This window comes from Girardinichthys multiradiatus, chromosome 23, assembly GCF_021462225.1.
Source record: "Girardinichthys multiradiatus isolate DD_20200921_A chromosome 23, DD_fGirMul_XY1, whole genome shotgun sequence".
Classification (NCBI taxonomy): Eukaryota; Metazoa; Chordata; class Actinopteri; order Cyprinodontiformes; family Goodeidae; genus Girardinichthys; species Girardinichthys multiradiatus.
In genome coordinates, this window is record NC_061815.1 from 1,260,535 (window position 1) to 1,287,428 (window position 26,894).

Consider the following 26,894-nt stretch of genomic DNA (forward strand, 5'->3'; position numbering starts at 1 on the left):
GAGGGAGATATAGCCCTTGAAGTGTCCTAGGGGGCGCTATTGATCCAAATTTAAATGTAATCCAATAGAGCTGTTTGGGGGATGACAAAGATCAAGCATATTCAGTTTGGAGTGAATCGGACCATGCATGTGTAATTTAGAGCCAAACGTATGGCCGTGGCGTGACATCAGAATTCGCCACGCCATCATATTCACACCTCCAGCTAAAGCAGTAAGTACTGTCGACTGTCTAAGAGCATCATGTTATCTGTTACTTGGGACATTTTCACATTGATTAGGTGAAGAACATCAAACATTGACTCTGTAAAGGAAAACTTGCTACTTCCTGTTCTCAGGGGGCGGGGCTTCGATGATGTCAGCATCTGATCAGTGAATATTGTTGAGGCCTAGAGGCAGATCAATCCCAAAAGGTTTCATTTGTCTGTGACTTTCCTTGTAGGAGCTATATCAATGTAGTGTTTTATGGCAAGAAGTCATATTTTGAGGCGTGGCCACGCCCACATGCTTTCATGTATCAAAAAGCTTTTGATAACTTTTGATCCCCAATGCCTTAAGAGTAAACTGAGTGATTTTCAAGTCTCTAAGTCAAAAGCTGTAGGAGGAGTTCGCTCAGATATGCAGATATATCATTTTTTGGGAAAGTTATTGCAATTTTTCACTTTCGGTGCGAACACCAAATTCGTGCCACGGCCACGCCCCCTAAACATGGATGAAAACTCAGGATTTTGATAACTTTTAATCCCCCATGCCTTAACTGCATGTTGACCAAATATGAACCCGATAGCTAAAAATCTCTAGAAGGAGTTCATTAAAGTTCGAGGTGAGTGAAAGTGAAAAACGGGCAAAAATCGGCCTTTAATCCAAAAGGGCCGACTTTCTGTGCATTTTAGGACATACCCCCAAGAGACTTTTTTTCTTGGTTTGAGGAGTTCTAGCATTGTTCCAAATTTTATATCTCTACGACTTACGGTTTGGCCTATCTCACGTTTGGGGGCGTGGCTAAGTTGTTTGGCCACGCCCACAGACAACATTAAGGATCAAGAATTTCACACGGGGGACAATTTTGGGTGAAGTTTGGTGAGTTTTGGGGCATGGCAAAGTCCCCATATTGCCCCGCAAAGACGCAGCGGGAAAAAAAAAGAATAAGAATTCGAGCGATTACAATAGGCCCTTGCAGTTTTCCTGCTCGGGCCTAATAATAGCTGTGTTGGGGACAAACACGTGATGTCTGGGTTCTAGGTAATTTTCCATTTTTTCATATGACGTCCTGAAGGATTGTTAAGAATTAAAGTTCTTCACATAGTATGTGTGTGGTGACAGTAGGTGACAGAAATAGAAATATGGGAGGCATATTCATCACCAAACTCCCGCACTGCTTGTACAGAGACCGGATGGCCCCTAATAAAGGGCCCCCGATTCCATACTCCTGGAGCACCCCCTGGGTGGCACCATGAGGGACACAGTCGAATGCCTTCTCCAGGTCCACAAAACACATGTGGACCAGTTGGGCAAACTCCCATGAAACCCACGAGTACCCTATAGAGGGTATAGAGCTGGTCCAGTGTTCCACGGCTGGGACGAAAACCACACTGCTCTTCCTGAAGTCGAGGTTCGACTATCGGCAGTACTCTCCTCTCTAATACCATGGCGTAGGCCTTACCAGGGAGGCTGTGATCCCCCTGTAGTTGGAACAAACCCTCCGGTCACCCTTCTTATGAAGGGGGACCACCACCCCAGTCTGCCAGTCCAGAGGCACTGTCCCCGAACGCCACACAATGAGGCATGTCAGCCATGACAGCCCCACAACATTCAGAGATTTGAGGTACTCAGGGCGGATCTCATCCGTCCCCTAAGCACTGCCACTGCGGAGCTTTTTAACCACCTTGTTACTTCAGCCTGGATGACGAAAGAGTCCCCAGTCTCTGCTTCCACCAGGGAATGCGTGACGAAAGGATTGAGGAGATCCTCGAAGTACTCCTTCCACTGCCCGATAATGTCCCAAGTTGAGGTCAGCAGCCCCACGGTAAACAGTGTTGGCAAAGCACTGCTTCCCCCTCCTGAGGCACCGGATGGTTTGCCAGAATAGCGTTGAGGCTAACCGGTAGTCCTTCTCCATGGCCTCACCAAACTCCTCCCAGGCCCGAGTTGTGGCCTCTGCCACAGCCCGGGCTGCGGCACATTGGCCTCACGGTACCCGTCAACCGCCTCAGGAGTTCCATAAGTCAACCACAGTTTATAGGACTTCTTCTTCAGCTTGACAGCGTCCCTTACTGCCGGTGTTCGAGGATTGCCACCGCAACAGGGACTGCAGACCTTACAGCCACAGCTACGGGCAGCAGCATTGAATATAGATGTGGTGAACGTGGTCCACTCGGACTCTATGTCTCCAACATCGCCCGGAATCTGGTCAAAGCTCTCCTGGAGGTGGAAGTTGAATACATTCCTGGCCGGGGACTCTGCCAGACATTCCCAGCAAACCCTCACTATGCGCTTGGGCCTGCCAAGTCTGTCTGGCTTTCTCCTCTTCCAGTGGATCCAACTCACCACTAGGTGGTGATCAGTGGACAGCTAAGCCCCTCGCTTCACCCGGGTGTCCAAAACATGCGGCCGAAGGTCTGACAATACGACAACAAAGTTGATCATCGACCGCCTACCTAGGATGTCCTGGTGCCAAGTGCACTGATGGATACCCTTATCCTTGAACATGGTGTTCATTATGGACAATCCGTGACTAGCACAGAAGTCCAATAACGAAACACTACTCGGATTCAGATTGGCCTCAGATAATGGACTTGTGTCTGTTCTAGTTCTGTTAGATCTCAGTGCTGCATTTGATCCAGTCGATTATAATATTCTCTTAGAAAGGCTGGAATATTCCGTAGGGATCAGGGGAACAGCGCTAGGCTGGTTTAAATCTTACTTGTCTGACAGATTCCAGTTTGTTTATGTAAATGATAAATCATCTTTAAACTCCAGGGTTAATGGTGGAGTACCACAGGGTTCAGTACGTGGGCCAATTCTCTTTACTATATATATGCTTCCAATAGGTCAAATTATCAGGCAGCATAGAATAACTTTTCACTGTTACGCTGATGATACTCAGCTTTACTTATCCATGAATCCTGATAAGCCCAACCAGTTAGATAGACTACAAGCATGTCTTGAAGACATAAAAACTTGGATGACTTTAAATTTTCTGCTTCTAAATTTTAGACAATACAGAAGTTGTCGTCTTTGGACCGGAGTCTTTAAAAAAGAAACTGCTTAGTCAATCACTTAACCTGGATGGCATTAAATTGGCCTCCGATAATAAAGTAAAGAACCTTGGTGTTATTTTTGACCAGGACATGTCATTTAAATCCCATATTAAACAGGTTTCCAGGATTTCCTTCTTCCACATCCGGAACATTGCCAAAATTAGAAATATCCTATCCAGGAGTGACGCTGAAAAACTAGTCCATGCATTTGTTACTTCAAGGCTGGACTATTGTAATTCTTTACTATCAGGATGTCCACAAAATGCAGTTAAAAGCCTTCAGCTGATTCAAAATGCTGCAGCAAGAGTTCTAATGAAAATTAAAAAGAGAGATCATATTTCTCCTATTTTAGCTTCTGTTCATTGGCTCCCTGTTAAATCCAGAATAGAATTTAAAATTCTCCTCCTCACATATAAAGTCCTTAATGATCTAGATCCATCATACATCAGAGATCTGATTGTTCCATATGTTCCTAACAGAGCACTTTGTTCTCAGACTGCAGGTTTACTGGTGGTTCCTAGAGTCTCTAGAAGTAGAATGGGAGGCAGATCCTTTAGTTATCAGTTATCCTCTCCTGTGGAACCAGCTCCCAGTTTTAGTCTGTGAAGCAGACACCCTGTCTACTTTTAAGGCTAGGCTTAAAACTTTCCTTTTTGATAAAGCTTATAGTTAGAGTGGCTTAGGTTATCCTGAGCTATCTTCCTTATTTCTTACCTCCATCTTCTTCCCTCCCTGTTGGATGGAGTAAGGGGGAGTCACGTTTAGCCAAAACCGGCTCAGTTATGATTGAGGTGCAAACACACCCTCCATTTCCGCTACCTGTATGACCTTTTCTCTTTTCCAATGGTTCGCTTCAAGATGGTGCCGCAGATGGTTGCCTCGGCGTGTTGGTGCGCATTGTTTTGTTTTGTTTTTTGCTTTCAAACAGTCTTCTGTGATGGTACCCAGAGCTCTCTCACCAGAGAAGAACTCATGAACATCAGGGCTACTACACCAGAGGAGTTATTTCCCAATTTTCTGCCTACTGCTCTGGAATTTTTGGACTTCTGGTCAAAGGTGCGCTCACCTTTGCTCACGCGGTGAAACGCCGGAAGAGAGGGAAACGGGCTGGGGTGCTGGTACGTCTTCGCCAGCGTGGACTACGAACAACGTTACCTGGAATATTTCTCTCTAACGTGCGCTCACTTCCCAACAAAATTGAGGAACTACAACTGCTGTTGGGGAAAAACAGGGACCTTTATTCATTGGCAGTTTTGTGCTTCACGGAGACATGGCTGTGTGGATTAATACCGGACTCTGCGCTGCAACTGGCAGGATTCCATCTCTACAGAGCGGACAGAGACACGGAACTGTCCAGCAAAGCGAAAGGTGGAGGAATTTGTTTCTACCTCAACAGTGGTTGGTGCAACGACGTGACAGTGATTCAGCAGCACTGTTCTCCAGACCTGGAAGCCTTCATCATAAACTGTAAGCCTTTCTATTCCCCCCGTGAGTTCGCTTCGTTCATCCTGGTCGGTGTTTACATCCCGCCGCAAGCTAACGTGCAGGTTGCACAGCGCATGATACTGAGTGTGGAGCGGACCAACCCGGACTCCTTAGTTATTGTCGTTGGCGACGTTAACAAAAGGTAATCTCACCCACGAACTCCCCAAATATAGACAGTTTATAAAATGTCCGACCAGAGAGGACAACATTCCGGATCACTGTTACACCACCATCAAAGACGCTTATCACGCCGTCCCACGTGCTGCACTGGGCCAATCCGACCACATCATGGTCCACCTGATTCCTGCATACAGGCAGAAACTAAAGCTCTGCAAACCTGTTGTGAGGACGACAAGGAAGTAGAGCAGTGAGGCTGCGGAGAATCTCCAGGCCTGTTTAGGTTGTACAGACTGGGATGTGTTCAGGACTACTACCAATAGTCTGGACGAGTACACAGAGGCTGTGACTTCCTACATCAGCTTCTGTGATGACAGCTGTGTACCATCATGCACCAGGGTGAGTTACAACAACGACAAACCCTGGTTCACAGCTAAACTCAGGTTAAGACTGGATAAGGAAGAGGCCTTCAGGAGTGGGGACAAAGACATATACAGAGAGGCTAAGTACAAGTTTGGCAAGGCAGTGAAAGAGGCCAAACGACTGTACTCTGAGAAGCTCCAAAACCAGTTCTCAGCCAACGACTCTGCATTTGTGTGGAAAGGGCTCAGGCAGATCACCAACTACAAGCCGAAAGCCCCCCACTCCATCAACGACCGACGCCTCGCCAACGACCTGAACGAGTTCTACTGCCGCTTTGAAAGACAAAGAGACAGTCCTGCAACCATCCCCCACGACACCCTCCAACAGCTGCAGCCACAATCCACCACCCCCACCTCCCCAACCTCAAGAGGGGCCTTGGCACCTCCAACCCCCACCCTGAAGTTCCCCCCCCACCAACCCCCTACCCACGCCAGGGACGGCTCTTTCCATCCAGGAGAGGGACGTCAACAAACTCTTCAGGAGACAGAACCCCGGGAAAGCTGCTGGACCGGATTCTGTCTCACCAGCCAGCCTGAAGCACTGCGCTGATCAGCTGTCTCCAGTCTTCACAGACATTTTTAACACCTCACTGGAGACATGTCATGTACCAGCCTGCTTCAAGTCCTCCACCATCGTCCCTGTTCCGAAGAAGCCAAGGACCACAGGGCTTAATGACTTCAGACCCGTCGCCTTGACCTCTGTGGTGATGAAGTCCTTTGAGCGCATTGTGCTCTCACACTTAAAAGACATCACCGACCCCCTCCTGGACCCCCTGCAATTTGCCTACAGACCCAACAGGTCTGTAGATGATGCAGTCAACTTAGCCCTTCACTTCATCCTCACCTGGACTCCACAGGAACCTATGCCAGGATCCTGTTTGTGGATTTCAGCTCTGCCTTCAACACCATCATCCCAGCTCTGCTCCAGGAGAAGCTCTCCCAGCTGAGTGTGCCCGACTCCACCTGCAGGTGGATCACTGACTTCCTGTCTGACAGGAAGCAGCGCGTGAGGCTGGGGAAGCACGTCTCTGACTCCCTGACCATCAGCATTGGTTCCCCCCAAGGCTGTGTTCTCTCTCCTCTGCTCTTCTCCCTGTACACCAACAGCTGCACCTCCAGTCACCAGTGTCAAGCTTCTGAAGTTTGCGGACGACACCACCCTGATCGGACTCATCTCTGATGGTGACGAGTCCGCGTACAGATGGGAGGTGGACCATCTGTTGGACTGGTGCAGCCAGAACAACCATGAGCTCAACGCTCTAAAGACAGTGGAGATGGTTATGGACTTCAGGCAGAACCCAGCACCACCTGCCCCCATCACCCTCTGTGACTCCACAATTGACACTGGAATCTTTCCGCTTCCTGGGAGCCCTCATCTCCCAGGATCTCAAGTGGGAGCCAAACATCAGCTCCCTCATCAAGAAAGCCCAGCAGAGGATGTTCTTCCTGCGGCAGCTGAAGAAATTCAACCTGCCAAAGACTATGATGGTGCACTTCTACACAGCCATCATTGAGTCCATCCTCACCTCCTCCATCACCATCTGGTACGCCGCTGCTACAGCCAAGGATAAGGACAGGCTGCAGCGTGTCATTCGGTCTGCTGAGAAGGTGATTGGCTGCAGTCTACTGTCGCTCCAGGAACTGTACACCTCCAGGACCCTGAAGCGGGCAGGGAAGATTCTGGCTGATCCCTCCCACCCCGGTCACAGACTCTTTGAAACTCTCCCCTCTGGCAGGAGGCTGCGGTCCATCCGGACCAAAACCTCATGCCACAAGAACAGTTTTTTCCCACCAGCCTTGTTAACAAAGCCCGGAAACCACACTGACACTCTCCCTTTCCCCCACACACCCTTTATTGCTGACAGGACACTTGTAACTCGCAACTCTATGCGTTACATTAACGCTCAGCTTGGACTCCTGCTTTACTTGCACTGCCATACTTGCACACTGATCACCTGCACTGATGTACTGCTCTCGCACCCAATACTGCTCTATATTTACTCTCACTCACTTAAAACTGTGCACATATATTTATATTATATTGTAGATATGTTTATACTGTTTAATTTGTACTGTATTGCACCGACTATGCCAAAACAAATTCCTTGTATGTCCAAAAACGTACTTGGCAATAAAGCTTTTCTGATTCTGATAATCAGTCTGACAGAGAGAGGTATCCCAATCATTGTGGTTTTTAGTATAACAATGGCCATCAGTGGGCTCTAGATGGACAAACTGTCTACCTTTAAGGCTAGGCTTAAAACTTTCCTTTATTGATAAAGCTTATAGTTAGAGTGGCTTAGGTTATCCTGAGCTATCTCTGTAGTTATGCTGCTATAGGCTTAGGCTGCTGGAGGACATAATAACCCACTTTCACCGTCTTCGCTACATTCTCACACTACTCTCCAATTTTGCATTATTTGCTGTTATTTCAGCTTTTAACTTTGTTCTCTCTTTTCACTTCCTAGAAGCTACACGTGGCCTGACTCTGTGTCTACCTGTGACACCTTTCTGGAGAGGGGCATCGTCCAAGCTTCTGCTGCCGACAACTTTAATGGTCAAACTCTAGCGATGATAAACTTGGCCCTGTCTTTCAGTGTTTAACCCTTTCTCTCTCCTAGACATGGCGATTGACTGAGCTTCTACTGTGACTAACTCTATGTGCTCTCTTTCAGACTCTAACCTTGAAAACTGGCTCAGAGTTTATCTGTTCTTTCTTTCTAGATGAAACGACTAAAGGAGCTACATCCATTAACATTTACTTTTCCTTCCCATAGAAAATACTCCTAGATCAGTGCTTCTGTATTCTTTGTGTCTCTGCTCTGTTCTCCATAAACCCCAGTCGGTCACACTGAGCCTGGTTCTGCTGGAGGTTTCTTCCTGTTAAAGGGAGTTTTTCCTCTCCACTGTCGCTACATGTATGCTCAGTATGAGGGATTGCTGCAAAGTCAACGCCAGTGACTGTCCACTGTCTCTACATGCTCATCCAGGAGGAGTGAATGCTGCAAGTCACTGACTGGATGCAATCTGCTGGGTTTCCTTAGACAGAAAAACTTTTTATCCAATTTGAATAAATAACTGAATCTGACTGCACTGTTCAATGGTTAGGATTAATTGGAATGTATGTACCTGACTTTTGTGAAGAGCCTCGAGACGACGTGTGTTGTGAATTGGCGCTATATAAATAAACTGAATTGAATCGGTGCAGCTGCCGCAGTAATGAGGCCACTGTGCCGGTCCGTTGTGGTGAAGAGAGTGCTCAGCCGAAAAGCGAAGTTCTCGATTTATCGGTCGGTCTATGTTCTAACCCTCACCTATGGCCATGAACTTTGGGTCATGACCGAAAGAAGGAGATCCCGGATAAAAGCGGCTGAAATGAGCTTCCTCCATAGGGTGAGGCGCTCGGCCATCCGGGAGGGGCTCTAAGTAGAGCCGCTGCTCCTCCACATCGAGAGGAGCCAGTTGAGGTGGCTCGGGCATCTATACCGGATGCCTCCTGGACGCCTTCCTCGGAAGATGTTCCAGGCAGGTCCCACCGGGTGGAGGCCCAGGGGACGGCCCAGGACACACTGGAGGGATTATGTCTCTTGGCTGGCCTGGGAACGCCTTGGGTTCCCCCCGGAGGAGCTGGAGGAGGTGTCTGGGGAGAGGGACGTCTGGGCGTCTCTGCTGAATCTGCTGCCCCCGCGACCCGGTCCCGGATGAAGCGGAAGACGACGAGTACGATATTCACATCATTATAATGATCAGCAATGAGCTACGATTAAGCTCAATGAAGCAGCAACACAGTGCCGTTTGGATTTGATGCAGATATTGTAGAACTAAACAGGTACGACCAGACAAGTGTTTTATTTCCAGTCAGGTTTGCGTCACTGATGTCATTCAAGTATGTGTTGGTTTGCTGTAACTGACTACAAATAGCCCTCATGGTGTATAGACAGTCTCTCTTAGCGTTTTTTCACCGAAAGGAACCGGTTCAGACTGTCACAGCACTGTTGCCATGGTTATTTGGACACGTGATAGGTGACGTCCGGCTATTTATACTACTTTGAATATGTATTTATGGGCAGAGACCGGGTGGTATAAGTGCCACGTGCATGTATAAAGGCTACATGTGCGGTGACATGTCTACGCACAGTTTCGTACATCTGAATTTGTTTGCGCCACCCTACTGCAAACTTTTAATATGAAAGCTGCGTACTCTTTTGTACATGAGGCCCCTGGAGCCATTTGTCAGGCAACAGGTTACAAATCTTGGTGCAACACTGGATTCAGGTCTTAAGTTCAATAAACAGGTCAGCAGTGCATTGCAGAACAACTTTTTTTCAACTAAGTCAGGTTGCAAAACTAAAACCAGTCTTGTCAAACCATGATTTGGAGATAATATTTCATGCATTTATCACAATACGTCTAGATTACTATAATTCACTTCATCCTGGGATCAGCCAGGCCTCTCTTTCAAGCCTTCAGCTTGTCCAGAATGCTGCTGCTCATCTCTTAAAAGGAACATGCAAACACAAACATATCTCTCCCACTCTGACTTCACTCCACTGGCTGCCTTTGGCCAAATAATTGATTTTAAAATTATACTCTTAGCTTTTAAATGGCTAAATGGCCTTGTTCCTCCATACCTCGTTGATTTGCTTCAGCTTTATGTTTCACCAAGGAGTGTTAGATCATCCGAACAGCTTGTATTGACTGTACCAAAAACTAGGCAGAAACTCAAAGGAGATTGGGCCTTTTCAGTTGTGGCACCAAAATTATGGAACTACTTGCCATTAAATATAATAAGATAGGCCTCTTCTCTTACTGTTTTAAGGTCTCTCTTAAAAACACACCCATTTTCAGAGGCCTTTGACACAGTGAGTTGATCTGTTCTTTTATTTGCTACAGTTTGTGCTTTGATTTCACTCTTTTTATTTTTTGTTATATTTCACCATTTTATTATTTGTCTTGATTTGTCCTTTTAGTGCTGTACAGCACTTTGGTTTAAACATTTTTTGTTTAAAAGAGCTTTATAAATCTCGAGCTCCAACACATGGAGAGAGTTCTGTTGAAAAAACAGTTAGGTATTTTGAAACTCCAGCTCAGAAAACGTATCTGGGTAGAGGAGGCAGCTGTTTGAGAACAGAAAACACTGTTATGTCATGTATCCCGGCTTTGGTTTTGGACAAATATATAATCTCTGACTGTGTTAGCCCCCGTAGTAAGAATATTTAGACCTTAAGGTCTAAATATGTTATATTTGTTTACTTACCATAAAAAGTAAAAACTTTTCAATTAGCAGGTTGATTTTTTTTACTCAGTAAATGTGTTGGACATTGAAGTATAGGCAGAAGATTTTGTCTGTATCACTTGCTTCTCCAATAAAACAATAAAATAAAAAAAAAGATGGTGAGTCTCCAAAAAGAATCAAAAGATCAAGGGAGACAAAGGTCTAATAAATAATTGATAGCCATGCTTGTCTTTTATATTGTTAATATTGATTGGCCAATTTGTTGCAAGTTACATCAGGCAACACAGCTAACAAGCTGTGCACGCTCCTATGGGGTTGTCAACCTAGATCAGGTGCCCCGTGTGCACATCAATGGGGGACAGCGCTATCTATTTTGGACACATCTCTGCCCTCCTGCGCAATAGCCTGAAATCCAATATTTTGATTCAAAGGTGAAGGAGGACCTCGTTTGCACCTGATCTGAAAATCGAGCACAATACAGCCACTTATTGCACATGCAAATTTTTTTTGCACAAGCAATTTAGCACCCCATATTTGGAATCTTTGAAGATGAGGGCCTTAATCTGGCAAAGTCAATTTTATAATCAAGAGGAAAAATGTGGCATGGTGAAGTAAGAGAATACAGTTATAGTGTACAGACTTCTTCAGGAAATCAAACAGTAGCTCTATCAAAAATATTGAACATTGTACAGCTCTGGGTGCCCCAAAATATCATTTCATCTGTTATAATTCACCAGGCTAAAGGAAAAATAAAACTATGAAAGAGCCACCACTGGCCAAACAGGATATTAGCAGTTGTACACCCCAGTTCCTACTGGTCTACAACACAAATTTGTACTATTGTACATACAGCATAAATATTACCAACAGTTAATAAAAACTAAATGGCACTTTTCTGTATCTTTGTGTTTATTAAATGTTTATCTTTAATTGCAGTACGGTTTGTCTGAAACTGTCAGAATAAACACATGATCCTTCAACCCATTGAGGTCACTATAGACGCAATGAAAAAAAACCAACTCATGACTATTTAACCAAAACACTATAGTATTTCTGATGCAGATTTGGAGGTTTTACTTACTGATATTGTTTATTTTATTTAGCTGTTTTGTTTTTCAGAGATTCCCACGTTTTTGGTAATCAGATTATGATTCCGCTTCTTTTCAAAGGGAAGGTGCAGCAGTTGGCTGAGCTGAGCTGCTTAAAGTACTAGCTTATTCTTATGGCCTCAGATAATGGACTTGTGTCTGTTCTGGTTCTGTTAGATCTCAGTGCTGCATTTGATCCAGTTGATTATAATATTCTCTTAGAAAGGCTGGAATATGCTGTAGGGATCAGGGGAACAGCGCTAGGCTGGTTTAAATCTTATCTGTCTGACAGATTCCAGTTTGTTCATGTAAAAGATAAATCATCTTTAAATTCCAGGGTTAATTGTGGAGTACCACAGGGTTCAGTACTTGGGCCAATTCTCTTTACTACATATATGCTTCCAATAGGTCATATTATCAGGCAGCATAGAATAAATTTTCACTGTTACGCTGATGATACACAGCTTTACTTATCCATAAATCCTGATAAGCCTAACCAGTTAGATAGACTACAAGCATGTCTTGAAGACATAAAAACTTGGATGACTTTAAATTTTCTGCTTCTAAATTTTAGACAATACAGAAGTTGTTGTCTTTGGACCGGAGTCTTTAAAAAAGAAACTGCTTAGTCAATCACTTAACCTGGATGGCATTAAATTGACCTCCAGTAATAAAGTAAAGAACCTTGGTGTTATTTTTGACCAGGACATGTCATTTAAATCCCATATTAAACAGGTTTCCAGGATTTCCTTCTTCCACCTACGGAATATTGCCAAAATTAGAAATATCCTGTCCAGGAGTGACGCTGAAAAACTAGTCCATGCATTTGTTACTTCAAGGCTGGACTATTGTAATTCTTTACTATCAGGATGTCCACAAAATGCAGTTAAAAGCCTTCAGCTGATTCAAAATGCTGCAGCAAGCATTCTGATGAAAATTAAAAAGAGAGATCATATTTCTCCTATTTTAGCTTCCCTTCATTGGCTCCCTGTTAAATCCAGAATAGAATTTAAAATTCTCCTCCTCACATATAAAGCCCTTAATGATCTAGCTCCATCATACATCAGAGATCTGATTGTTTCATATGTTCCTAACAGAGCACTTTGTTCTCAGACTGCAGGTTTACTGGTGGTTCTTAGAGTCTCTAGAAGTAGAATGGGAGGCAGATCCTTTAGTTATTAGGCTCCTCTCCTGTGGAACCAGCTCCCAGTTTTAGTCCGTGAGGCAGACACCCTGTCTACTTTTAAGGCTAGGTTTAAAACTTTCCTTTTTGATAAAGCTTATAGTTAGAGTGGCTTAGATTATCAGGGAGGGAGCCTTCCTCCCTCCCTGATGGATGGAGTAAGGGGGAGTCAGGTTGAGCCTAAACCGGCTCAGTTATGGTTGAGGTGCAAACACACCCTCCATTTCTGCTACCTGTATGACCCCTTCTCTTTTCCAATGGTTATAATCAGTCTGACAGAGAGAGGTATCTCAATCCTTGTGGTTTTTAGTATAACAATGACCATCAGTGGGACTCTTTGTGGGGTTCCTTGAGACGACATTGTTGTAAATAAGCGCCGTTTAACTAAATAATCTGGACTGAAACTATCTCTGTAGGTATGCTGCTATAGGCTTAGGCTGTCCACTGTCTCTACATGCTCATCCAGGAGGAGTGAATGCTGCAAGTCACTGACTGGATGCAATCTGCTGGGTTTCCTTAGACAGAAAAACTTTTTATCCAATTTGAATAAATAACTGAATCTGACTGAACTGTTCAATGGTTACGATTAATTGGAATGTATGAACCTGACTGTTGTGAAGAGCCTCGAGACGACGTGTGTTGTGAACTGGCGCTATATAAATAAACTGAATTGAATTGTTCCATCTGTAACTTTTGATCTGGTGGTGAAAAATATCAACTGTCATCTTTAAAGGTAAACACCATTTAAGCACCTTTCAAAAAAATACCTAATATCTAATGAAATAAATGTAGGTGCAAAAACCTAGAAGGACTTTTCACTGGTTAGGGTGTTTTTTTTTTTTTATTAGCACACACTACTCAATGCTGACCTATTTGTCACCCCACTGATCATCAATATTTTAGCTGGGCATGTTTTTTCCCATCAGTAACACTAAACAAGTAAGTTAAAATTTGAATCATGTGTACATGTTGATGAAAACTCACATGCTATAACGTCCTTTTCTTGCTGATCCTGTTGGGCCAGTCTAGCTGCCACTTCTTCTACTGGACGCTCTTTCAGAGGTTCTGCTGTCCCAGATGACTCCGTGTCCTGAAGGACAGTTGCTGTTTCCAAGGTAACATTATGATCATTGCAATCCTCTGAGGGACACAAACACACGTCATTCTAGCAGCATTTCAAAAAAGGAGAAAAACTGACTCAAAGCTGTCAATCTCATAAGAGTTTTTAGTAACAGCCCAAAGGAGGATGTAGCAGCAGGCAGGGACAGGACTCGACTGTTCATGTCATCGATGGGAAAGCAAAAAGAGGCAAAGGAAATGCAGCAGTAGGTTGGGATTAGAGACATTAGGGAGTTCTCTGGATACATTAAGGAATCTCAGTAGAAAAGGCTACTTGTAGTCTCTTATGTGAATCTCTAAAAGTCCATAGATTGAGCCAAGAGGAAACTGCTCCAGCACCTTGAAGCTTAATGTTCCCTACTGGGGTTCAGGAATCTACAGTTACATTTTAAACTGAATTCTGTAGTCATATTTAATCTTACTGATAATTTAATGGCTTGGCACAACACTACTTCTCTGATCTGCTTCACTCTTAAATCAGCTGGTCTTTGCTCTTAGAGACCCCAGATCCAGACTAAAAACCTGAGGTGACAGAACCTTCTCTGTGGGCGCCCCTCAGCTCTAGAACACCTGCTTTGAAAAATCAGAGCAGCTTAGAACTCGGATCAATTTTAGTCTCTAAATTAGTTGACAATTATTTCATTAATCAGTTTATCTGATTGTTTCAGCCCTACAGAGCATCAACACAAACACCACCACACTGCCAATACAACATATATTGTGGCCAGTGTGGCATTAAAGCACTCTACTGCTACGTAGTGGACCAAACTAAAAACTGCTGGGACCTTTTAAAACTGCACCCATATTACAGTAACGGAGCATTTTTAAACACAGTGGAGGAGACTTATGTTTTTCCTTCTCTAAAAAATGACTCTGTCCAATCAAACAAACTTATTAAATGTATTATTCAAACATATTCTCCAAAGGTAATTTTAAGACAAGCACTACAGTAATTGTTGAGCTCTACTCCCACCCTCCTTCACTTTAAAGTTTCTTCAGTCTGACTCTCCTGGATAAAAAGGTTCTTGTTGGGTCGGACAGCAATAAGACATGGAGATGTAGAGATGAAAAGAAACCACAGCTCACTCAGCTTATTCAAATGTCATACAATGTTGCATCTCTTACTGACTGCATTCTTCCAGAATAGAGAGAAAAAGCTCTAAAATATTCTCATGTCCAGAAGTTCCAGCTGGCTGCTCAGACCTCATCTGGCTCCAGCAGTGATGGAACTGTGGGTCAACAGACCCTGCAGGTGATGAAGTCTGACTTTCTGTCACTTTTGGGCTTTTTTAGCATTTGTAGCAACAGCAATCCACTGGCTGATTGTTTAGATAAAACTAGTTTAAAATTTAAATCCTCTTAAATGTTATTTTTAACAGTAGAATTACAGAATGGATATTCAATCGGAAATCAAATCATCCCTTCAGGGTGGCTGTTGCAACTGTTTTTTATAATATAAGGGCCACCTATGCTCCTGCCACATGGTCAACGCTTCACTGGATTTAAGTGTTCCATCTGAACTCAGAACATGTGAAAAGCTGAAAGAAAGAGGGACAGGTGGAATGTTTTACCTCTGCCTGTTGCTGCAGCCTCTGTGTCACATGGAGCAGGAACTGACTGGACCTCACTGATGGCTGAGATGATCCGAGTAGCCTCTGCTGAAGCCTCTGCTTAGGAAGACAACACAGGAGAAAAACTCTAGAAATGTTTGCGATTTTGAATCTATAACTTTTTTAAACTTACGAAAAACACTGATACTGGTATGTGGCCAGGACCAAGGTTGGACAGGTTTGCTAAGATGTTTTAGGTAAGTAGGTGTGATGTAGGTCTGTGCCTACATCACACCTACTTACCTACTTGTTCACCTGAACAAAAAACTCAACACTGATGCTCTTTACAGGAAGCTCCTCAAGAGCTTTTTTGACTCTGTGGTGGCATCAGCCATCTTCTATAGTGCAGTATGTTGGAGCAGCACCTTATTTACAGCTGAGAGGAAGCAGTTGGACAGTGTCTCCCACCCCATGCATGAAGCTGTTGCAAAACTACAGAGCTCCTCCAGATACAGGCAGCTGCATCCTAGGTGTACAAAGCAGCGTTATCACAGATCCCTCCTCCCAGTAGCTGTTAGACTACAGGTCCTTCTCAAAAAATTTGCATATTGTGATAAAGTTCATTATTTTCCATAATGTCATGATGTAAATTTAACATTCATATATTTTAGATTCATTGCACACTAACTGAAATATTTCAGGTCTTTTATTGTCTTAATACGGATGATTTTGGCATACAGCTCATGAAAACCCAAAATTCCTATCTCACAAAATTAGCATATTTCATCCGACCAATAAAAGAAAAGTGTTTTTAATACAAAAAACGTCAACCTTCAAATAATCATGTACAGTTATGCACTCAATACTTGGTCGGGAATCCTTTTGCAGAAATGACTGCTTCAATGCGGCGTGGCATGGAGGCAATCAGCCTGTGGCACTGCTGAGGTCTTATGGAGGCCCAGGATGCTTCGATAGCGGCCTTTAGCTCATCCAGAGTGTTGGGTCTTGAGTCTCTCAACGTTCTCTTCACAATATCCCACAGATTCTCTATGGGGTTCAGGTCAGGAGAGTTGGCAGGCCAATTGAGCACAGTGATACCATGGTCAGTAAACCATTTACCAGTGGTTTTGGCACTGTGAGCAGGTGCCAGGTCGTGCTGAAAAATGAAATCTTCATCTCCATAAAGCTTTTCAGCAGATGGAAGCATGAAGTGCTCCAAAATCTCCTGATAGCTAGCTGCATTGACCCTGCCCTTGATAAAACACAGTGGACCAACACCAGCAGCTGACACGGCACCCCAGACCATCACTGACTGTGGGTACTTGACACTGGACTTCTGGCATTTTGGCATTTCCTTCTCCCCAGTCTTCCTCCAGACTCTGGCACCTTGATTTCTGAATGACATGCAGAATTTGCTTTCATCTGAAAAACGTACTTTGGACCACTGAGCAACAGTCCAGTGCTGCTTCTCTGTAGCCCAGGTCAGGCGCTTCTGCCGCTGTTTCTGGTTCAAAAGTGGCTTGACCTGGGGAATGCGGCACCTGTAGCCCATTTCCTGCACACGCCTGTGCACGGTGGCTCTGGATGTTTCTACTCCAGACTCAGTCCACTGCTTCCGCAGGTCCCCCAAGGTTTGGAATCGGCCCTTCTCCACAATCTTCCTCAGGGTCCGGTCACCTCTTCTCGTTGTGCAGCGTTTTCTACCACACTTTTTCCTTCCCACAGACTTCCCACTGAGGTGCCTTGATACAGCACTCTGGGAACAGCCTATTCGTTCAGAAATTTCTTTCTGTGTCTTACCCTCTTGCTTGAGGGTGTCAATAGTGGCCTTCTGGACAGCAGTCAGGTCGGCAGTCTTACCCATGATTGGGGTTTTGAGTGATGAACCAGGCTGGGAGTTTTAAAGGCCTCAGGAATCTTTTGCAGGTGTTTAGAGTTAACTCGTTGATTCAGATGATTAGGTTCATAACTCGTTTAGAGACCCTTTTAATGATATGCTAATTTTGTGAGATAGGAATTTTGGGTTTTCATGAGCTGTATGCCAAAATCATCCGTATTAAGACAATAAAAGACATGAAATATTTTAGTTAGTGTGCAATGAATCTAAAATATATGAATGTTAAATTTTCATCATAACATTATGGAAAATAATGAACTTTATCACAATATGCTAATTTTTTGAGAAGAACCTGTATAACATCCCTGCTCCAAACAAACTCAGCAAGGTTTTATATCCCTTCTATTACTTGCACAGTTTTTTTTACTTCTTGTAAATAGTCTGTTGTATTTTTATGCAAAAATAAACATGTATGTTTTGTACATATTTAAATTCACATTACTGGTACCCATCTGCTGCTGCCTTTGCCCTGTCCCAGGGGCCTCATGACACACTATCGGGAGTAGGATGTTGGAGATCTCATTTGGACAATTTGCTCCCACTTTCTTAAAAAATGTCTTGAGTTGTCACACTATTCTTTACCTTTACTGTGTGACAAGTGATTTAGCACAATTCACCCAATCAAACAAGTCTTTGATAGATCATTAAAAAACAAAAACAATAAAAACTAAATTGGAAACCCTCACCGCCTCACCTTGTGTTACAAATATCCTTCCTCACGCAACAAAATACTTTTCTTCATCTAATTTTTTTATTTTATTTATGTATTTATAAAATGTTCCAGTTCATTTAAAATTGTTGTGGTGAAAATTTGACAGGACACCACCTTTAAAAGGGCTGTTACCAAAACTGTATTTCCTCTGTAACATTTGATGGATATTTCCTAGTTGTTTCCACCTTATGGAAGAAACAGGTGGATGACTTCAGGAGGAAAGCATCTAAGAAGACATTTTTTAGATGTGCATGAAGCTTTTGTGCAAATCTTTTGGAAATGGGTAGTTTAGTTGTGTAAATTGTAGCACAAAAGTGTCTAAACTAACTTAACTTCTTACTTAAACAGATAAGATTAGCAATGTGCTGAAAATCTTACCCTGTATGCTGTGTGCAGGTTGTTCCAACGCAGCAAGAGAGTCTTGGCCCGGATGCTCTGCTGCTTCCTTTAATTTATTTTCTGACTTGGCTTTGGATGTTCTCGTTTGTTTTTCAATCATGGAAGGTGGCTGGATAAACTCCATCTAAAGAGCAAACATAAGAGAGGACTGACCATTCATATGTAATGGATCTAATGTCTTATCCAGTGGATTTTTGCTGATTTGGTCTCTTGATCCAAAAGCCATGTCTAACCAATTAAAAACACTCCAGTAGTGAAATGTTTCTAGCTCCTTCAGTTAAAATGGCTTCTGCTGGAATACAGGAACATTTGAAGGTATACATGCTTTCACAGATCATACCAAGAAAACACATCCACACAGCACCATACTGTCACCGTTCTGCTTCCTTGTAGGAACTACGTGTACTCTGGATGATAAGGGTACAGTTTTTGCCATTCTCTTATAAATACCCTGTTTGTCAGCTCTATGAGTTCTGATGGCCTACTTTCTTATTTCTGTGTTTGCTTTTATGTTGCTAGATGCGTTTTTCTAATACGGTCAGAGATTTTCTGCTATTAATGTGTTATTTTTAACTTTATTTAATACCTTTAGTTAAAGCTTACTTCACCCTCTTGGATGTTTATGGGATGATCATGAAGTAAACATACCAAACTAACATACCAAATCCAATAATTAATTTTCAGAGACAACACTTACAGTAAAATAAGGTATAATAATCTAATTGGAATTCTAGGTGTACTCGCACTCGTCGTCTTCCGCTTATCCGGGACCGGGTCGCGGGGGCAGCAGATTCAGCAGAGACGCCCAGACGTCCCTCTCCCCAGACACCTCCTCCAGCTCCTCCGGGGGGAGCCCAAGGCGTTCCCAGGCCAGCCGAGAGTCATAGTCCCTCCAGCGTATCCTGGGGCGTCCCCTGGATCTCCTCCCGGTGGGACGTGCCTGGAACACCTCCGAGGAAGGCGTCCAGGAGGCATCCGGTATAGATGCCCGAGCCACCTCAACTGGCTCCTCTCGATGTGGAGGAGCAGCGGCTCTACTCCGAGCCCCTCCCGGATGGCCGAGCTCCTCACCCTATCTCTAAGGGAGTGCCGTCCACCCTACGGAGAAAGCAAATTTCAACCGCTTGTATCCCGGATCTTGTTCTTTCGGTCATGACCCAAAGTTCATGGCCATAGGTGAGGGTAGGAACGTAGACCGACTGGCATATCGAGAGCTTCGCTTTTCGTCTCAGCCCCCATTACTGTGGCAGCCGCACCGATCCGTCTGTCGATCTCCCGCTCCATTCTTTCCTCACTCGTGAACAAGACCCCAAGATACTTAAACTCCTCCACTTGAGGCAGGAACTCCCCTCCAACCTGAAGAGTACAAGCCATCCTTTTCCAGTCGAGAACCATGGCCTCTGACTTGGAGGAGCTGATCTTCATCCCAGCCGCTTCACACTCTGCTGCGAACCGCCACAGCGCATGCTGTAGGTCTTGGCTAGAGGGGGCCAGCAGGACCACGTCATCCGCAAAAAGAAGAGACGAAATCCACTGGTCCCCAAACCAGACCCCCTCCGGCCCTTAGATGCGTCTAGAAATCCTGTCCATAAAAGTTATGAACAGGACCGGTGACAAAGGGCAGCCCTGCCGGAGTCCAACATGCACTGGGAACAGGTCCGACTTAGTGCCGGCAATGCGGATCAAACTCCTGCTCCGCTTGTACAGAGATCAGATGGCCCTTAGTAAAGGGCCCCCGATTCCATACTCCTGGAGCACCCCCTACAGGGCACCATGAGGGACACAGTCGAATGCCTTCCCCAGGTCCACAAAACACATGTGGACCAGTTGGGCAAACTCCCATGAACCCTCGAGTACCCTTTAGAGGGTATAGAGCTGGTCCAGTGTTCCACGGCCGGGACGAAAACCACACTGTTCCTCCTGAAGCCGGGGTTCGACTATCGGCCGGACTCTCCTCTCCAATACCCTGGCGTAGTCCTTACCAGGGAGGCTGAGGAGTGTGATCCCCCTGTAGTTGGAACACACCCTCCGATCCCCCTTCTTATGAAGGGGGACCACCACCCCAGTCTGCCAGTCCAGAGGCACTGTCCCCGACTGCCACGCAATGTTGAAGAGGCGTGTCAACCATGACAGCCCTACAACATCCAGAGATTCGAGGTACTCAGGGCAGATCTCATCCACCCCAGAAGCCTTGCCACCGCAGAGCTTTTTAACCACCTCGGCGACTTCAGCCTGGGTGATGACGGAGTCCAACCCCGAGTCCCCAGCCTCTGTTTCCACCACGGAATGCGTGATGGCAGGATTGAGGAGATCCTCGAAGTACTCCTTCCACCGCCTGATAATGTCCTCAGTCGAGGTCAGCAGCTTCCCACCCCCACTATAAACAGTGTTGGCAAAGCACTGCTTCCCCCTCCTGAGGCGCCGGACAGTTTGCCAGAATCGCTTCGAGGCCAACCGGTAGTCCTTCTCCATGGCCTCACAGAACTCCTCCCAGGCCCGGGTTTTTGCCTCTGCCACAGCCCAGGCCGTGGCACGCTTGGCCTCACGGTACCCGTCAGCCACCTCAGGAGTCCCACAAGCTGACCACAGCCGAAAGGACTCCTTCTAGGTGTTTCCCCAAAATTTTCCAGTCTGCAGTGTTTGGTTCGCTACACTTGGTTCTTTACACTGAAATAATTTTACAACCTGGTAGGAACCTGGTAAGGACTGGTTTAGATGTTAAAACCCCATAACCACCATGGATGTGCTATAATAAAAGGCCTTTTCGGGCATGAGGTAGAGAACAATAAAGGGGGTGTATGATATTTTGTTGTACCGCACATTCACTTCGCCATTCTTTAGAGTTTGCTACCCTACTGTAACAGCTGTTCTATCTTCAAGACAAACAACAGGTGATAGATGTGTCACGAGATCTGAAGAGCAGAGATTTTATTTTGAAGGTCTTTAATTACTACCAGTGCCTGAAAAAAACCACACCTTCAACAAAAAAGTGCTGGATTAAAACAGATTTCACCCAAATTAAAATAAATGCCTGCATCAGAATCTTTACAGAGTATGTATTTGATTTTTACAACCTAACATACTGATGCTGTAGTTAGACTCGAAATCTGCTGGGGTTACTTAGACAGAAATTATTTCAACCAATTTGAATAGCAAACTGAACTTGACTGAACTTTTGGAAGGCTATGATCAAATTGGAATGTCTGGAATTGACTTGTTTGTTTATGAAGTGCCTTGAGACGATATTTTTTGGGAATGTGCGTTATGTGATTAAAGTAAATTGAACTAACCTGTTTCTTGATGGGTAGACCTGTATCCTGAGGAGCAGGTCCCAAAGCCACACCTAACAGCCATTCCAAATATGGAACATTCTTTTCCACAGCGGCTCGAAACTTGTGGTCCCATTTGGCATAGAGAATTGTGCCTCCAATACCACCACTTACTGTCAACAAGCCAGCAACAACCAATCTGGAAGCACCACTGTGATTAAAGAGGACAGCACAAACAAGAAGATGACTTAACATGATGCAACATGAGTGACTTTTAAAAAACATTATCTTTATTGTATTTTCCTCGCATAAAACAGAACAGAACAAACACAAAACCCACCCTCATTCCCACCCACCACCCCTCTGCACCAGTGCATAGACATAGATACATATAAAATGTAATACAAAAGAATGAATATCACAATTTCTGTCATTCCAAAATCATGACAAGTTTGGAATTAACACACCAGTATAGAAAATCCAAAAAGATATTTATATATTATAAATATTATGGAGCCATAGCATTAAAGTCCATTTCTTCAGTAGTCCGGAGGGCAGCTTACCAAATTTCAGCCAATTTTTGTGTATTACCCATTATAGAATAACAAATTTGCTCCAGTGTCAAATTTTGCAACAGATCATTAATCCAATGTTTAAAAGTGGGTGGAAACTTGTCCTTCCACTTCGTATGAATGAGTCGTCTGGCTAAAAAAGTGGCAAATGCCATCATTATTTTTGCCAGCAGTGTTTAACCCCAGTCTGGGTTCAACATCCCCAAAAATAGTCGTTACGGAGGATGGTACAATATGGCTTTTTAAGACCTCAGAGAAAAACTGAAAAACCAACTTCCAAAATGCACCCAGTTTTGGACAGCTCCAAAACAAATGTGACAGAGTACCTGATTCTGTGCAGCAACAGTAACATAAATCATCAACATTAGTTTAACCTTAGACCAATGTAACAGATGGACTACTTTAAATTGAATAACCCTATGTTGTCGACAGATTGAGGAGGTATGTATACCTTCGAGAATAACTTGTCACATCTCATCTGTAATTTTAATATTAAGCTCCTCTACCCATTTAGATTTTGATATATCTAGAGGTTTTAAATTATCCAAACTAACTAATGAATTGATTTTCCTGATTGCCTCTTTTGACCAAGGGAGCATTTTAAAGATTTTGTGTAAAAGGGGTTCCATCAGGAGTGAAGGGAAATCCTTCAGATGAGGTGAGACAAAGCTGCGGAGCTGGAGATATAAAAATAAATGTGACCTGGGAATACCAAACTGTGTAACCAATTAGTCAAATGTCATAAAAATCCCATTCGAGTACACATCTTTCACAGTACTCACCCCACAATTGGACCAACGTTTAAAAGCACCATCTGTTATGGAGGGCTAAAACATATTATTCCTAACTATCGGAGCATCTTTTAACATATCAGTCAGAGAGAAAGCAAGTCGAAATTGGTTCCATATTTCTAAAGAGTGCTTCACAACTAGGTTGTTACAATATAAGGATAAAGGTTCTGAAAGAGGCAACTTAGAACAGGCCAAAGCATGCAAAGAAATTGATGACCATGATGCCTGCTCAAGATATGCAACAATTTTGGACCGCAATCACCCAGAGGTACGTGAATCGAGGATAACACATTTCTAATATTAGCAGATCAGTAATAATACTGAAGGTTAGGTAGAGATAGTCCACCATGCATGCAATGCCGTTGAAGTACTTCCGTTCTTATTCTGGAAAGTTTATTACTCCATATAAAACTGGTTATCTGCTTATTCATAGAAGAAAAAAAAGATTTGGTCAAAAAGATGGGGATACATTTGAAAAGAAACAAACATGGCATAATATTAATTTTTATAATAATATTTATTCTACTTCCTAGAGATAATGGTAAGCGACTCCAACGGTCTAGATCTTTTCTTAAACTATTCAAAAGTGGTGGAAAATTTGCCTCATAATGGATCTTTACACCTCTGGGTCACCCAAATAAGTATTTAATTTTATGCAAACTTATTTTAATAGCAAGAGACAGAGAATGAAGTGAAGTTGACGGGCAAGTAGGAACAACTAGCATAGGTTTGCTTTTTTGCATATTAATTTTATATCCAGAAATCCTTGCATAGAAATTAAACAAATCCAGTACTTCTGGTAATCTTGCACAAGGGTCAGTCAGATTTAAAAGCTAGCTATCGCTAGTGGATAATCCTGTGATAACATTCGCCTTGACATCCCACATCGCATTTTCTGGATCCAAAAATACTTTTTCTATCCCCTCGTGCAAGATGCGAAACGTCCCTGGGTGAATGACTCCATAACGAACTCCCAGTCGTCCCCTCAGTAGTTGTTTCACATCATTGAAGACCTCTTCCGAGCCAAACTACGAAAATAAAATATATAAATATGGATGCTTGGCCATACTTGAGAGTGCTGCTGTTCTGTCAGTTCAGCATACATGTCAGAGTAGCATTCATATAGTTGAATACGCATGCGCGCGCAAGTGTATTCTGCAGGTCTGTGGCATTTAGAGGAGCCGCCAGTTCATCATACAATACAAGATACTACAAAAAGTAAGTCAGTAAATTGTTTGTTTTTTTTTATAACTAAATGGCTACATGTGCTTTGAGGTGCTTTGTTTTAAAGTGTGTTTAAAGAAGGGCCAGGCTGCAGCTGCAGCCAACTACAAAACACGCCCCATGTAAAACAAGCCTCCCTAATACTTGATGATTTTGAATTGGACAACACGTCTGCTTGGATAAAGTGGCTTGGACGGAGCAGAAGGAAGATGGCGATGGCTGTCCAGGTATGACTTCTACACATTGTTTTAAACGCTAATGTTACTTCTAATTCTTAAACTTTGGAAGATGTGAAGTTGTATGATTTTTATTTTTCAAAGCCACCGGACTATAGAAACCGTACTGCGGTGAAGTTAGCTTCAGGTTGGATATTTTGATGTTCGCGTTCCGCGGAGTCAGCAAAATGTCTTGCTCACAGAACTTCAATGGATAAATACATTTCCAAATGGCAAATTCATCTGTAAACAAAGTGTATGATGATCTGACAGGTCATCCATTGAGTCAGGATGTCATATGGCTGATTAAATCAAAGCTGTGATCTCACAGTGTATACTTGTCTGACAGATACAGCCGTTAGTCTGTGCTACGCATATGGCAATCTGACAGCGTATGCTGAAGTGACAGAACACCGCCTGTCTGCCTGCCTAGCCCGACAAAGTATTTCCACACAGTCCTGATAGTAATGAATAATAGGACGCGATAATAGGACGAGGCTTCCCCTTGGTTCATTGAGACTGCGGGGTCCGATGTGATCTGTCAATAATTGCGTCTTTATCCATGACAAACCTCCTTCAGCAGGCTTTTTTAACGGAGAATGGGGTCAGGTCCAAATCCTCCAGAACATTCAATATGCAAATATTTGATCGCCTCATCCTTCCTTCCATGGCACCCCCGCATGGCCACCAAGCAGTCCAGCCGGCCAGCCCCTCCATCAAAGCGGGGCCACATCCCAATCAACGCCGGCTAAGACTCCCCTGCTGGAGCCCGGCACCCCCCCCAGCCGGCAGACCAGGGTCCAAAGCCAGGGGCCGAGATCCAAGGGAACCCAAGTGATCCCGAGAGAGCCGAAACGCCAGCACAGCACCAGACAATCCCAAAGGCCCGACCCCCAACCCCAGCCCAGACCCGACTAGAGGGCCCACTCCCTCTCCCGGCCTCCGACCACAGATGGGAAATAGCGAACTGGGGTGTGAAAAGACCCCAAGCCTGCCTCCGCCAGCTCAAATGTGGTGTTGATGCGTGTTGTTGCAGTGTGCATTTAAAAAGAAAAAAAACGGTGGGGAAGTGGGTCTGCCCCCCCACTCTGAACCCTCAATGTCTACACGCAACTATACCCTTAGAGGTGAGCGCAGGCACCAGAGGTTAGGCTACTAGGATATCCTGCCTCCTGATGCCATTGAGTGCGCCCATCCCCAAGACCCTGCATGTGAATGTCATGAAAATGTTATAAGTGAGTGTGTCTAAGTAGTACAATAAAATTGGGGCACAAGCTGCCATGGGACCGCAGAGATGGAAAACCCTTGCGGCACTCCGATGGCGCACCCGCACCCCAAGGCCCTCCATGAGTGGTATTGTGATGGAGCTGGCAGAGGGAGGTGTCCGGGGATGGGGAGGGAAGGACTGGAGGGCAAACCGCTCTCCCAGGGAGCTAGCTCCCCGGCTGACCCCAATAGGCATCCCCGTTTGCCGAGACCCAACAAAGGAGGGAGGCATAGTGTCAAAATAAGGTGAGACCTTTCCATGTAATCCATGCAACATTTAGTAACTGCTCACAGTTAACTCCATAAAAGTTACAATAAATATCCTTATATCCTTATGTGTAATCCATGCAATAATGATTAAGACACACAGTTGAAGCAGTGGGGAGTGAAACAAGCATGTTCTCATATTCTGGAGCTGAGAGGCTGGAGAGGCCTGTGTGGAGCCACATATTATCTGCCACATGTTATCTGTATTATCTTTTGCAGAAGTATAAACAAGTATATCCAAAGAAATGATGTATGATGATTTTATATTCTTTCACATGTATTGAATAAAATTAGTAATCTTTGATTAACAAGTTAAAAGATGTATGATTGAAATGTGGTTAAGAACTGAGAATTAGAGGAAAAACATTAAGGTTTGACATTCTCAATCAGCTATATATGAAAGAAAGATAACATTAATCATTTGTAAAGCATGAATAAAAAGAATGAAGTGATGGTTTTGCAACTGTGTTTTAAAGTAAATGCTGAAAGCTGAAGAATGAAATGTGTAATACTGTGTAAAGTTTAAAACTGAGCAGATTAGGGAAAGAACTGTAGGATGACTGGGAGTGACGAGAGCCAGCTGCATGCTGACGGCGACGAGAGGATGCGACTACAGACCAGTGTGGCTATTATTGGCATCTCCAAGGCTGAGAAGCAGAATCAGTAGGTCACAATGACCATGACTAAAGTATTGAGCAATAATCACGAAGCTGAGCTGAATAGGTTGCGCAATAACTAAGAAGCCTAATAAGAGCCTGACCGGTGAAAGCATCAAGCGCTATAAAAACAATGATGAGAGCAGAAACGGGGTTGTTTCCTCGCAGA

General features: G+C 44.1%; 1 protein-coding gene across 2 annotated transcripts in view; it reads right to left on the reverse strand.

The window, feature by feature from the left end:
- immt (inner membrane protein, mitochondrial (mitofilin)) overlaps nucleotides 1-26,894 on the reverse strand; it is an 84,841-nt gene that overhangs the window by 50,628 nt on the left and 7,319 nt on the right. For both annotated transcript variants that reach the window (XM_047353875.1, XM_047353874.1), the window contains exons 3-6: nucleotides 21,756-21,945; nucleotides 18,445-18,589; nucleotides 15,479-15,574; nucleotides 13,773-13,928 (exon numbers count right to left, since the gene is read on the reverse strand). In XM_047353875.1, coding sequence (XP_047209831.1) covers nucleotides 13,773-13,928; nucleotides 15,479-15,574; nucleotides 18,445-18,589; nucleotides 21,756-21,945 — 587 coding nt within the window. The remainder of the gene's footprint in view (nucleotides 1-13,772; nucleotides 13,929-15,478; nucleotides 15,575-18,444; nucleotides 18,590-21,755; nucleotides 21,946-26,894) is intronic.